Source organism: Ciconia boyciana, chromosome 4 (assembly GCF_034638445.1).
Source record: "Ciconia boyciana chromosome 4, ASM3463844v1, whole genome shotgun sequence".
Lineage (NCBI taxonomy): Eukaryota > Metazoa > Chordata > Aves > Ciconiiformes > Ciconiidae > Ciconia > Ciconia boyciana.
In genome coordinates this window covers 9,985,385-10,000,754 of record NC_132937.1, presented here as the reverse complement: position 1 = coordinate 10,000,754, position 15,370 = coordinate 9,985,385, and the positions used below count along the sequence as shown (strand labels likewise).

The 15,370-nt window shown below is 44.9% G+C and overlaps 1 protein-coding gene across 8 annotated transcripts in view; it reads right to left on the bottom strand.

The window, feature by feature from the left end:
* The window catches only part of LOC140650456 (probable global transcription activator SNF2L2), a 180,946-nt gene that overhangs the window by 150,458 nt on the left and 15,118 nt on the right, over positions 1–15,370 (bottom strand). For 5 of the 8 annotated variants that reach the window (XM_072858700.1, XM_072858698.1, XM_072858701.1 and 2 more), the window contains 2 exons: positions 12,397–12,450; positions 10,073–10,333 (listed from right to left, as the gene is read on the bottom strand). In XM_072858700.1, coding sequence (XP_072714801.1) covers positions 10,073–10,297 — 225 coding nt within the window. In that variant the 5' untranslated portion in view covers positions 10,298–10,333; positions 12,397–12,450. Of the gene's footprint in view, positions 1–8,427; positions 8,495–10,072; positions 10,334–12,396; positions 12,451–15,370 lie in introns of those variants that run through there. The other 3 variants (XM_072858703.1, XM_072858697.1, XM_072858704.1) reach the window with 2 other exon arrangements.

Here is a 15,370-nt window from a genome sequence, read left to right as displayed (position 1 = left end):
ATCAACAGTAAATTTTCCTGTGTACAGTTTTTCTGCTTATTTGAATACACAGTATTTAATTTTCACATGATTGTTGTTAAGTATGGGAACTATATGATTTATTAATGCCAACTTAATGTTAGATTATGCTATTAAAAGCAAATCTCTGTAAACACAAAGGAGCACAGGCACAATGGCAGGTGGAGGAACCCCAATAACCTAATCACAGACAGAGCCCCTGCCCCGGCTCCTCCCAGGGCTGTCCCAAGGAGAGCCTCAGCTCCAGTGTGAAACCCACCCGATGAGCCAACGGGAGCAGCTCTCCCAAGCACCTACAGACTGAGGGGGGTTACTGCCTACTAGGGTATAGGACTCTGTCGTGGTTTAGCCCCAGCTGGCAGCTAAGCACCACGCAGCCGCTCGCTCACTCCCCACCGGTGGGATGGGGAAGAGAATCGGAATAGCAAAAGTAAGAAAACTCGTGGGTTGAGATAAGAACAGTTTAATAATTGGAACAAAATAATAGTAATAATAATAATGAACTGTAATGAGAAGGAAAACAACAAGAGAGAGAGGAACAAAACCCAAGGGAGGGAAAAAAAGGGAAAAAAATAATAATAAATTAAAAAAAAAAAAAAGATACAACCGCTCACTACCCGCCAACCGACGCCCAGCCAGTCCCCGAGCAGCAATCGCTACCCCCCAGCCAACTCCCCCAGTTTATATACTGGGCATGACATCATATGGTATGGAATAGCCCTTTGGCCAGTTTGGATCAACTATCCTGGCTGTGCCCCCTCCCAGCTTCTTGAGCACCTGGCAGAGCATGGGGAGCTGAAAAAAACTTTGACTAGTATAAACACCCCTTAGCAACAGCCAAAACATCAGTGTGTTATCAATATTATTCTCATAATAAAATCCAAAGCACAGCACTATACCAGCTACTAGGAAGAAAATTAACTATCCCAGCCGAAACCAGGACAGTATCCACCCCTTATTCTATACCATCTACGTCATGCCCAGGTTCTACCCTTTCTAATACAATTAACCACCACCACTTTTCCTGTCTCTTGATATATATATATATGTACACACAATTATCATTCCCTTGGTCTATGGGCCATCCTTCTAAAATGTTTGTTAAGTTCATTTAGTCCATGACTTTGGGCTCCATCTGTCATAACAGTCCTTCAGGGCAGAAGAGATGGTGTGTGGTGTTGGATTGTTGCATGCTGAAGCCAGTTCTGGTTCCATCACTGCTGCACTTTGCTTGGTTTCATCAAAGTTCATTCTTCACTAATCTAGGTGATCCTTACTGAAACACCATTGATATGGTGTATAGCAACCATAAAAGTGATGACACACAGTATTATATAGCAATCAACATCATACCATTTAGTTCATTGGCTATTCTCACCCAAAATCAAATCCCCTTGAGGTACACAGCAGACTTCCCCATCCTTTCGCATTACCCACCAAGTGCACTCAGGTCCTTGAGCAAAAGCAATCCCACGAATGGGCTTGCCTTTGCCTGAGGCAGGAGTAACCCAGACTGTCTTCCCCAGCACGTTTTTTATGCATACTACAGGGACCTTATCTCCTTCTACAGTGCATAAAAGTTTTGATTGGGCAGGGCCAGCTCAATTGACAGATCCTCTAGTGTTGACTAACCAGGTGGCCTTTGCTAAATGTGTATCCCAATGTTTGAATGTCCCACCACCCATTGCTCGCAGTGTAGCCTTTAACAGTCCATTGTATCATTCGATTTTCCCAGAGGCTGGTGCATGATAGGGGATGTGATATACCCACTCAATGCCATGCCCTTTGGCCCAGGTGTCTATGAGGTTGTTTCAGAAATGAGTCCCACTGTCTGACTCAATTCTTTCTGGGGTGCCATGTCGCCATAGGACTTGTTTTTCAAGGCCCAGGATAGTGTTCCGGGCGGTGGCATGGGCACGGAATATGTTTCCAGCCATCTGGTGGTTGCTTCCACCATTGTAAGCACATAGGGCTTGCCTTGGTGGGTTTGTGGGAGTGTGATAGAATCGATCTGCCAGGCCTCCCCATATTGATATTTCAGCCATCACCCTCCATACCACAGAGGCTTTAACCACTTGGCTTGGTTAATTGCAGCGCATGTTTCACATTCATGGATAACCTGTGCAATAGTGTCCATGGTCAAGTCCACCCCTCGATCACAAGCCCATCCCTTGATCACAAGCCCATCTATATGTTGCATCTCTTCCTTGATGGCCTGAGGGGTCATGGGCCCTCCAAGCTATAAATAATTCACCCTTATGTTGCCAGTCCAGGTCCACCTGAGCCACTTCAATCTGAGCAGCCTGATCCACCTGCTGGTTGTTTTGATGTTCTTCAGTGGCCCAACTCTTGGGTATGCGAGCATCTACGTGACGTACTTTTACAACCAGGTTCTCTACCTGGGCAGCAATGTTTTGCCACAATGCTGCAGCCCAGATGGGTTTGCCTCTGCGCTGCCAATTGTTCTGCTTCCATTGCTGTAACCACCCCCACAGGGCATTTGCCACCATCCATGAGTCAGTATAGAGATAGAGCACTGGCCACTTTTCTCATTCAGCAATGTCTAAAGCCAGATGGATGTCCTTTACTTCTGCAAATTGGCTCGATTCACCTTCTCCTTCAGCAGTTTCTACCACTTGTCACATAGGACTCCATACAGCAGCCTTCCACCTCCGATGCTTTCCTACAATATGACAGGACCCATCAGTGAACAGGGCATATTGCTTCTCATTTTCTGGTAGTTTATTGTACAGTGGGGCCTCCTCAGCAGGCGTCACCTCCTCCTCTGGTGATATTCCGAAATCCTTGCCTTCTGGCCAGTCCATGATTACTTCCAAGATTCCTGGGCGATTGGGGTTTCCTATTCGAGCCCATTGTGTGATCAGTGCAACCCACTTACTCCACGTAGCATCAGTTGCATGATGTGTAGAGGGGACCCTCCCTTTGAACATCCAGCCCAGCACCGGCAGTCGAGGTGCCAGGAGGAGTTGTGCTTCAGTACCAACCACTTCCGAAGCAGCTCGAACCCCTTCATATGCTGCCAATATCTCTTTTTCAGCTGGAGTATAGCGGGCCTCGGATCCTCTGTATCCCCGACTCCAAAACCCTAGGGGTCGACCTCGAGTCTCCCCTGGTGCTTTCTGCCAGAGGCTCCAGGTAGGGCCATTCTCCCCGGCTGCAGTGTAGAGCACATTCTAAACATCTTGCCCTGCCCGGACTGGCCCAAGGGCTACTGCATGAACTATCTCCCGTTTAATTTGATCAAAGGCTTGTCATTGCTCAGGGCCCCATTTGAAATCATTCTTCTTCCGGGTCACTTGGTAGAGAGGGCTTATGATCAGACTGTAATTTGGAATATGCATTCTCCAAAAACCCACAACGCCTGAGAAAGCTTGTGTTTCCTTTTTGCTAGTCGGTGGAGACATGGCTGTTAGTTTGTTAATCACATCCATGGGGATCTGACGACATCCATCTTGCCATTTTATTCCTAAAAACTGGATCTCCTCTGCAGGTCCCAGCTTTCAGGAGGATTTGGACTATTTTCTTCCCTTTCTCAAAAACTTCCTCTGCTGTATTGCCCCACACAATGATGTCATCAATATATTGCAGATGTTCCGGAGCTTCACCCTGTTCCAGTGCAGTCTGGATCAGTCCATGGCAAATGGTAGGGCTGTGTTTCCACCCCTGGGGCAATCGATTCCAAGTGTACTGAACGCCCCTCCAAGTGAAAGCAAACTGTGGCCTGCACTCTGCTGCCAAAGGGATTGAGAAAAACGCATTAGCAATATCAGTTGTAGCATACCTTTTGGCTGCTTTTGACTCCAGTTCGTATTGAAGTTCCAGCATGTCTGGCACAGCAGCACTCAGCGGCAGCGTGACTTCATTCAGGCCACAATATTCTACTGTCAGTCTCCACTCTCCATTAGACTTTTGCACTGGCCATATAGAACTGTTAAAAGGTGAACGAGTCTTACTGATCACTCCTTGGCTCTCCAGTTGATGAATCACTTTATGGATGGGAATCAGGGAGTCTCGGTTGGTGCGATATTGCCTCTGGTACACCGTTGTGGTAGCAATGGGCACCTGTTGTTCTTCAACCCTCAGCAACCCCACAACAGAAGGGTCCTCTGAAAGACCAGGCAAGGTAGACAGCTGTTTAATTTCCTCCATCTCCAAGGCAGCTATACCAAAAGCCCACTGGTACCCTTTTGGGTCCTTGAAATACCCTCTCCTGAGGTACTCTATGCCAAGGATGCACGGAGCCTCTGGGCCAGTCACAATGGGGTGCTTCTGCCACTCATTCCCAGTTAGGCTCACTCCGGCCTCCAATACAGTCAGCTGTTGGGATCCCCCTGTCACTCCAGAAATACAGATGGGTTCTGCCCCTATATAGCTTGATGGCATTAGGGTACACTGTGCACCGGTGTCTACTAGAGCCTTATACTCCTGTGGGTCTGATGTGCCAGGCCATCGAATCCACACAGTCCAGTAAACCCGGTTGTCCCTTTCCTCCACCTGGCTGGAGGCAGGGCGCCCCTAATCCTGGTCATAGTATTCGTTACCCATTTCTTGTGTATATGAGTCTGAAGTTTCTTCATTAAAATCAGGAGTAAGATCAGCCCTTTTACTCTGTCTGGGGAACTGTCCACTGGAAACCGGAGCAGCAGTTTTCCTGGAAGAACCCCCTTTGGGGATTGTTTTTCCTTGCATCTCACGCACCCATGCGTCTAGGGTCGAGGTAGGTTTTCCATCCCACTTCCTCATGTCCTCTCCGTGGTCACGCACGTAAAACCATAGGGTGCCCCATAGTATGTACCCTCTATATCCTCTCTCTTGAGCAGAAGAACACTGACTCCTAATAGCTGAGACACTGGTCCATACAGGTGGGGAGTAGGACATATCTTCTTCGAGTCGCTGGACCTTCCTGGACAGTTTCTCCACAGCTGAGACAAGGGAGGAAGAGATACTTTCTTCATATGCTCTTTCATCTTCCCTTTATAAACAAGCTGACTTTCGCTTCCAGGATTTCTTCTTATGTATAGGGGCGACTGATACTGACATGGGTTTGTTCCCTGTTTGAACCGCAGTGCTTGTAACGGAGTTGTCCGGAGCAGCCCCAGTGCCTGTCACAGGGGAGGCTGGAGCAGCTGCGGCGCCTGTCATTTTGTCATCAGAACCTTGAGGGTTCTGAATCCTGTTGAACAGGGCTTGGTAGGCATGGGCCAGGCCCCAGCACATTGCAGTGATTTGTGTCTCCCTAGAATTGTCAGGGTGACAACATACTTTTTCCAAATATTCTACTAATTTTTCAGGATTCTGCACTTGTTCAGGGGTGAAGTTCCAAAACACTGCAGGTGCCCACCGTACTAGGTGTTTGCCCATGCTGTATCCCACACACCCTGCCACTCATAACTATCCGGCCTTGGGGCAGATCTCTGGATGATATTCTTAAATTGCTTACTAACCTTAGACAAAACTGAAACAATATTCCCAAGCAATATCAATAGATGTATCTTACCTACCCAAGGATGTTCAAGATACTGAAAAGTTATTGTAATGAAGGAGGAAACATTGTAGAATAAAGTAGCGAAGGTGCCATTCTGTATTTCCTCCATAAAAAAAACCTCTCAGAGGAAGAAGTATAATTGCTAATTGTCTCCATGAGGTGGTACCCGATGTACAGTAATGGTTTCAGAACAGCACTTAGATACCAAAATAAACCCAAGGTCACTGTTTTAATAACAAATCTCACAGGCAAAACATCACCAATTAAAGCAGAGCACAGCAAACTGCAAAAACCAACACCCATCTTTAACATGGACAGCAAAAAAATGAGCATGGTGCAGATCAGGTAAACCAATATCGAGAACAGATGAATCAATATCGTGGCCCGCAACTACTAACAGATCTAAATTCCTTAATACACTCGGGTTAATCTGTCATTATCTCAAACCCTTTGTGTCACACGTTGGGCACCGAAAAAGGACTGTCGTGGTTTAGCCCCAGCCAGCAGCTAAGCACCACACAGCCACTCACTCACTCCCCACTGGTGGGATGGGGGAGAGAATCGGAAGAGCAAAAGTAAGAAAACTCGTGGGTTGAGATAAGAACAGTTTAATAATTGGAGCAAAATTATAGTAATAATAATAATGAATTATAATGAGAAGAAAAACAACGAGAGAGAGAGAGAGAGAGAGAGAAACAAAACCCAAGGGAGGGAAAAAAAGGGGAAAAAAAATAATAATAAATTAAAAAAAAAAAAAAAAAAGATACAACTGCTCACTACCCGCCAACCGATGCCCAGCCAGTCCCCGAGCAGCAATCGCTACCCCCCGGCCAACTCCCCCAGTTTATATACTGGGCATGACATCATATGGTATGGAATAGCCCTTTGGCCAGTTTGGATCAACTATCCTGGCTGTGCCCCCTCCCATTTCTTGGGCACCTGGCAGAGCATGAGGAGCTGAAGGAAAAAAAAAGTACTTGACCAGTGTAAACACCATTTAGCAACAGCCAAAACATCAGTGTGTTATCAGTATTATTCTCATACTAAAATCCAAAGCACAGCACTACACCAGCTACTAGGAAGAAAATTAACTCTATCCCAGCCGAAATCAGGACATAGGATGCCAGGAAGAACATTTTGGAATCACGCAAGACTTATTATGGAACGTTTAGGGGAGGAACCAAAGGCAGGGAAAGGGAGGGATCTAGGCAATTTTGGGAGGAACAAGCGTGGGAAAATAGAGGTATAAGGGGATAAAAGGGGCTGGTCGCATGCAAACAGGTCTGGTTAGTGCATTTGTCTGACGATGCCCTGCGCTTGATCAGCACAGTCTGTTCTGTCTTGTCATTAAACTCACCCCCTGGGCGAGGGGGCTGTCAACTCTGTGTGCATGTGTGTGTGTATGGAGGTCTAACTGCCAGCAATTGGAGTGGGGAACCACAAGTCATAGGGGTCCGTGTGTCTGTGGTACCAGCAACTGGAGAGACTGGAGTGCACACATGTTGTGTGGGTATGTATGTCAGTGTGCGATTGCTAACATATATCAAGCCAAACTAGCCAGTAAGTAGGATAAGAGGTTTGGGAGCCAGGGTATAAGCCTGAGCCAGATACCGGAGAGACTACAGGGTCTGAGAGTTGGCTACTAGAAGAACCAGGAGGTCCAAGCCAGCTACTGGAGAGATGATGGGGTATGGGGGTCAGCTACCAGTAAGGCCATAGGTCTAGACCAGTTACCAGAGAGATCTATTTGCATGTGTGTGTGTCTGTGAGGCAACTGGGAAACCAAGGGATCCAGGGACCAGCTACTGAATAGACTGCGTGTCTATGGACAGTTATTGCAAGTATCTGTAGCGTGTGTGTCTGTGTGTGCAAGGGGGGGGTGGGGGGGCAAGGCAAGTACCAGGAACTGGAATGAGGCTGCAGGTCTTGAGGGCTTGCATGCCAAGGTGCCAGCAACTGGAAGACCAGGGGATCCAGGGTCCAGCTAATGGGTCGACTGAGTGTCTGAGTCCAGCTCCTGGAACGATCCATATTGTATATATTTTCTACTAACAGGCTTTCATCCTGATCAGCTAGAGAGCAGAACAGGATGAGGCTGTTGGTGCTGGTTGTGCTTGCAAGTGCAGTGTTTTCTGTTGGTGTTGATCTGTACAGCTCTATATGTGTATTGTGTGCATACGTGCCTACTAGGAACACATGCTCACTGTCACAACTGGCTAGACCTGGAGACACAGAGCACTGGCAGCCTTGCCCCTACCCTATTACAGGATTTAGCAACCCCTTATATCAAGCAATTTTTTCATGTACTCCTGCATACTTTGGATTCTTTCAAATTCTGTATGCATTATATTATTCTCTGTTAGTCAAGTATCCAATACAGAATGAAGGTAGTTTACTGGTTAGTCCATTGCAGAAGTGAGAATCATATCCCATTGCATATATATGCACAAATATGCCCATCCTACAAATATCTGCATGAATCAGAGCATATTTTGTCTACTTTAGTCATGCACACACACAAGTGTACTACCACAAATGAACTGGCAGCCTGAAGAAGAACAAGGCTGTTTAAGCCAACAGTGCTACTAAAACAAATACTTGTGTAGTTACAGTCTTAGCCTCATTTGCAAAATCAGTAGAGAGAAGGGGAAGTAATTTTATTCTAGCTATACTGATCAGTCACCTTTAGATCAACTATCTGGACTCTATGTTCATGGTAAATTTTAGAAGAAGCCTTGAAGTATCTCAAAGGCATAACTTGTACTCTGGTACACAGAACTTGTCCAGGATGCTCCTAAAATCTCTATAAAAGCTCTGCGATATTTATTTGTTTCCATTGCTGACATAGCATACAGCTCCTGATGAATGCACAAGGTGAAGCCAGATGTAGAAGTTACACTTACTGTATTGAGTATTCAACTGTTCTACTGCAGAATTCCAGGTGCTTCCTCTCTTGTGCAGTTCAGGAACCTCTCAAGAGAGAGACAGTTGAAGAATGTAAACCCAGATTGCCTACTGAGTTTTTGATATTCACCAAAATGCTGGCATCTTGGGCAGTCACTGACCCCACAAACAAGGAAATGGCAGTTGCAAATGTCTAATATCATAGAATCATTTAGGTTGGAAAAGATCCTTAAGATCATTGAATCCAATCATTAACCTAACACTACCAAGTCCACCACTAAACCATGTCCCTAAGTGCCACATCGACACGTCTTTTAAATACCTCCAGGGATGGTGACTCCACCACTTCCCTGGGAAGCCTGTTCTAATGCTTGATAACCCTTTCAGTGAAGACATTTTTCCTAATATCCAATCTAAACCTCCCCAGCACAACTGGAGGCTAACAACTAAACTAACTTGATGCTTCAAGATTCATGTGCATTAGAATTCAAGTATCGAATGTACCAATCTCTCAAAGATGATGATTTCAGCAGTTCAATACAACTTGGGACCATGGCTCCCCTCCACCTTAGATGTCTTTGCATTATCAAAAGTTTTAATTATGTGTTTTTTCATACTGTAGATGACGACCAGCGTCATGTCCTTATTGACTGGACATGACAATCATTGTTTTAATAACTAAGATTGAGCCATATGTGGAAAAGGCAAATTGAAGAAGTTGCCATTTCAGAAAGAGTTCAAAAATGTTTTAAAAGTAAATAAATGGTTCATTTTTATTTTAATTTGAAAATTTCTCTATATGCTTATAGCAATAAGAACAACAATTCCAAAGTGACACCAATGATAATCACCAAAAGGTTTTGAAATATCTTGCTTCTGTAAGCAGTTATTGCATATTTATGAAGGTAAAACACCTGTAAGAGTGAAGTTACCATAAATTTACTTCATAATAAAATATGAGAATTAGTAAGAGAATGTCTTAAAAAAAATTTCAGACATATTTCCTTATAGCAAAGGAAATTGATTGTGTAAGAACACACGTAAATTTAAGCATGACAAGCACTCAAGTCAGATTATTCACATACTTTAAGTAGTTTTAAATTCCTTAATGAGATGGAGCCTATGTAAATTAATTTGACAATAATTTTTAAATCAACATGGAAGATGAAACAAATATTTAAGCCTTTTAAGAGATAATAATAAAAATAAGTGTTCATGAAAAAAAAAGTCACCCCAGAAAAATATGGAAAAAGAATAGTTCCAAACAGATGTCGAAAAAGAAACTTACAAGATCTAACATGTAGGCTTAACTACAAAAAGTGAGTACTAGAATGGTCTTGTAGCACTTCAATTTTGTTCTCTAGCAAGGCCTATTCTATTGAAATGTGCAGTTTACAAGTTAAGATTTGCATAATTGCTAGCACCGTAGTTCAAACTGGTCTATTAAAAACAAACAAGTTCTGTTTGATCCGATATGTACACCATCTTTAGTAATAAAGATGTAATCAAAGTGTAGCTGCAGTTTTGCAGGTGATGTATGAAGTGCAATAGCTTGTTTTGCAGGTCTAAACGTAGTAAAAGTATGCTTTTTAATCAATGAAGAGAAGTCTAGGAAAAAATCTCGTTTATTAAAAACAAAATTACCTTATGCCGTTGGTGTACGCCCTCCTGCAGGTAATCAGTAGACCCCATTGTCGGCATAGGATGTGGGACACTGGGCGGTCCAGGACTTGGCCCCATCATGCTGTGTACTGAGCCAGGAGATGGCCCTGGTCCTGGGCTAGGTCCTAGAACTGGTCCAGGTGAAGGACCTGGCCCTGGGGAAGGACCAGGATGAGGCATTGTGCCAGGGTCCACTGGTGTAGACATCTATTTTCTGTCTCCTTTTCAATTAACAGAATAGTTCTAATGAAAAGAAAAATAAATAAATAAAACAGAATTTTCATGTGTCATTAGGGTCAGTGGAACATAGCCAGGAAAAAAAACTATACTGGAGACCATTTGGATGGTGAGAAATAAAGACAAAAACATTAAAGCAGCACCTTTCCCCATCCCTCCTTTTCCCAGGCTCAACTTCACTCCCAACTTCTCTATCCCTCCCCACCAGCAGCGCAGGGGGGATGGGGAATGGGGGTTGCGGTCAGTAGTAACAATTTCTCTCTGCCTGTCCTTCCTCCTCACACTTTTCCCCTGCTCCAGTGTGGGTCCTCTTCATAGGACACAATTCCTTCAGGAAAATCTGCTCCAGCGTGAGCTCTCCACGGGATGCAATTCCTTCAGGGACTAGTCAACTGCTCCAGCATGAGGTCCTCCATGGGCTGCAGTGTGGATATCTGCTCCGTGGCGACACAGGACATGGAAAAGGCTGAGGTACTGAATGCCTTCTACGCCTCAGCCTTTACTAGCAAGTAAAGACATACATGTAAAGACATGGACATGCTGGAGAGAGTCCAGCAAAGGGCCACAAAGATGATGAAAGGACTGGAGCCTCTCTCACGAGGAAAGGCTGAGAGAGCTGGGACTGTTTAGCCTAGAGAAGAGAAGGCTCGGGGGGATCTTATTAATGTGTATAAATATCTGAAGGGAGGGTGCAAAGAAGATGGAGCCAGGCTGTTTTCAGTGGTGCCCAGTGACAGGGCAAGAGGCAATGGGCACAAACGGAAAGACAGGAGGTTCCGCCTGAACATCAGGAAACACTTTATTACTGTGAGGCTGACTGAGCACTGGAACAGGTTTCCCAGAGGGGTTGTGGAGTCTCCATCCTTGGAGATATTCAAAGGCTGTATGTATATAGTCCTGGGCAACCGGCTCTAGGTGGCCCTGCTTGAGCAGGGGGATTGGACCAGATGACCTCCAGAGGTCCCTTCCAACCTCAACCATTCTGTGATTCTGTGTATTCACTAGCAAACTTCAAGCTGGACTAGTTAGTAAGCAGCACCAGGGGAGGGGGGACTTAGGTCCGTGCTGGGGTATCAGACAGGTAACGGTCCACGCTGCTATGCCCAGGAGAACTTGCGAATGTAGAACACCTGTGGGATGAGTGCGTGAGTGCACACATGTTTGCTAGCAAACATCAAGCTGGACTGGCTGGTGAGTAGGGGACCCGTGAAGCAGGTAAGAGGGCCTGGGATCCAGGCACAAGTATCGGGTGGGCAGAGGGGCCACACTGGTACTTGAGGGATCCCCAAATGTGTATGTGCTTGTCAATCTAGAGAGTGTCGTGTGTAGGTCTTCACTAGTGACCTCCTATCTCTACCAGCCGAAGAGGAGGAAGGGGACTTGGCTGTCTATACTTATGTTTTACGTGGGTCCTGTATGTAGGTGCTGTTGAGGGCAGCACCTTGCCTGCGGCAGTCTGTGTGACTGGCTGTGTCAGCGTCCTGCGCCTGTATGCGTTTTTCTAGGATACATGCTCAGCTTTGCTACTGGTTGAACCTGCAAACAGGAAAGTGGTAGCCTCATCCCTCAGCCTGGGCAGAGACCCAGGGTCCCTGGGCTGGGCTCCAGCAGCTGGGCAGGAGGGAGACCTGAGCTGGAGCAGCTGGAGGAGGCGGCCCTGCTCCTAACATCACTTAACACAGTGTACCCTCCCAGGATTCCCACCAAAGCAGAGAAGAGGACCACTGAGAAGACATAATGGAGTAGGAGAGTAGGATGTTCATTACTGCTGGCTACCCCATTTGCTTGCAAACAAGGAACGTCAGGTTTACAGAACTGCCAACCTCATTCCTGTCACAAGTAAGACAGCATTTACCCAACAGACCCAATACTTCAAGCAAGCAAAACGCAATTGCATCAAGACCTTATTTGGGTATTCCCCCCCCTTACCTACATGTTCTATCAGGACCAAAAACATTTACTAGGTTCTGTTTATAAAATCCCTTTTGTTATGTTTTATTAGTTACACCTCTGTTCTGATTCAAGTAAACAAATTAGAAAAAGGGTTGAACTCAATTAAAATTAACTACCTTGGGATCCCATTTCCTTGCAGGGTAAAACATGCTGATACCTCTGATGCTTTTCTGTTTAAAAAAAAAAAAATTAAAAAATCACAGCAGAACACCACAGGGGCTAATTAGCACCCCACAGCATCACCAACAAAAGGAATCACATTTTAAAATCATCAGAAATTTATATATCACGTCAAAGCTTCTTAGAAGGGGCCTAGCAATTCAGCTGTATGACAGATGAGACAGAACAAAAGGAAGTTTTATAAGACAAAAATCACTATGTTGAAAAATATAGCAGCTGGTAGATATTCAAGGATCACCTCCTCCAAACTCAAGAATGGTCCATCCTGATGAGCAGGAAAACATGCAAAGGCAGCAGGATGTACTGCCTGCATGGATGTACAAGGAGCTCCTGACTAAACTCAAACATAAAAAGGAAGCGTACAGGAAGTGGAAGCAGGGTCAGGTGACTCAGGAGGAATACAGAGACACTGTGTGAGCATGTAGGCATAGTGTTAGGAAAGCCAAAGCTCATCTGGAGTTGAATCTGTCAAGGGACATGAAGGGCAGCAAGAAGGGCTTCTACAGCTATAACAGCAACAAAAGGAAAGCTAAGGAAAATGTGGGCAAGGGGGCTAGTGAAAGGGGACATGAAAAAGGCTGAGGTGCTCATCACTTTCTTTGTAACCAGATGTAACCAAAATGATTAGTTTGTTCTTTTGTAACTAAGCAACATAGAGATAGGAGCAGGTTAGACAATGCTTTAATATTGTGTTTGTACACCTATGGCTATGGATATGCTACTATGCCCAAAGACAATTGGACAAGGAGTAGTACGGACATGCTGCTGTGTTCCCAGTACAGCCCCAGCCCATCTTGACAAAGAGTCGAGGGTGGTTAGAATAATTGGTTTGTGTTAAGGGTGCCAAATCATTGTTAGGAACCATGCACCATGAAGAAGGGGAGCAAGTTACATAAGCAAGGTGGGATTGCGCATGCCCAGAAGAAGGGGTCAACTAAAGGACACACCTGTACGACCACCAAGGACCACCAGAGACCCCCACGGAAGCCCCTCGGAGCTCAAGGACGCATGCGTAATGACCACGCAAATATGATAATTAGTTCCGGGAAATAGAATGAATATGCATGATCATTCCGGGAAATTTGATGCATATGTATGTAATTGGACAATATAAGTTTCGGCTGATGTAACCTGCGGTATGCACACTAGGTGGAACGATCCCCCGTGCATCCGGCGCCGTAATAAAGAATGCCTGCTTCTTAATACTACATTGGTGTTAAGGAGTTTGATTCCCGATTTTGGTGACATCTTCACCTCAGCCTTTGCTGTTAAGACCAGTTTTTAGGAATCCTAGGCCCCTGAGACCAGGGGGAAACTCTAGAGCAAGGAAGACTTACCCTCAGTAGAGGAGTATCAAGTTAGGGAAACATATAAAAAGTTAGACATATGCAAGTCCACGGGCCCCGACAGGAATGCACCCACAAGTACTAAAGGAGCTGGCTGATGTCATTGCAACACCACACTCAATTATCTTCAAAAGGTCAGAAAAAATTTTGATAGAGATCAAAATATGATAGTCAAATGTTGTTTAAAAAGCTTTGGGTTTTATTGCATTATACTTATTATTATGGGATAAGCGACCACGGGCAGGTACCCTTCTTATAAAACTGCTCTCAACGTCAAGTAAAAGAAACAAATAGGCTAAGCCTGTCTAATGGCCAGTTGCCACTAAAGGGGTTGTTACTACCTCCTCCCTTGTGCTGGCACACATCTGACCCTACAGCAAGTCAGTTCAGGAACCCAAATCAGCAGAAAATTACTTTCTGCAGTGTTAGTTTTCTGCTGGTTTAGCTCCTCAGACAATGAAATTACTGTGTTATCAGATATGTGGAATTGGTGTTACTGAGAGGGAGGGAGAAGTACCAAGAAACAGGACTGATCTTGTTAGCAGTTTTACAAGAGGAGAACATCTGTGTTGCAATACACTGATTTTAGTAGACTAGAAATTCTAACTGTTAGACGCCGATAAGAGTTTTCAGAAAGCTAGAAGAGCAGACCAATTTAACTTGTAGTCTGCCTCAATTTTTGTTAAGTACAAGTAACTAAAAAAAAAAAATAATAGTAGTTTGTTCTCCAGCAAGTTGAAGGCCTAGAATTCACTTTCTGGGCTCTTAGAATTGTATAAGCCACTTAAGCTGTGTTCTCATTGTTTGCGACACTCTGCAAACCCCTTAAGTGAATTACAGCTGCATTCACTATAAAGCAGTCTTGTATTTTGTGTGTTCCACTTGATGTTATGATTGCATAGACCTAATCAGGAATGTCCTTAAGTAAATATTTAAATACCAAAAAAAAGTTACATAACAGTCTTAATTTTTATATTTATTTTCTTGTATTATCCTGAATTTTGTAAATAAGAATCACAGAATGGTTGAGGTTGGAAGGGACCTTAGGAGGTCATCTGGTCTGGATGACAGGACTGGATCCAGTATTGATCCCTGGGGTACACATGCACACCAGATTTGAGGAAGATGCACTCGCACCACCATCCCCCCAGCACTCACACACACAGACGTAGGTCTCACCAGTAGCTGGCACTTAGTTATCGCAGCACGCATACACACAAGATAGAGAGTGAGATTATGCAGCAAGATAGTTAAGAAAGGATTTAATAAGCAGATATGAGATAGGACTGACTGCAGTGATCAGGCACAGGGCTCAGCCAGACAAGCATACTGACCAGCCCCATTTTACACTCAACTGGCCCCTTTTATACCCCATTCTGCCTACCCCCCCCTTCTGTTCCTCCCTGCTCCCCCTTCCCCCTGCACATTCTTTCATGTGTTTGTATAGCTCTATCAATTCCCACACCTCTTCCAGTCTGCTGTCCAGGGTCATCGTCATCATCATCCTCCTCCCTCCCCCCCCCCCCCCCAACTTTTCAGTTGCAAAGTCCAGGTTGATCTTCCT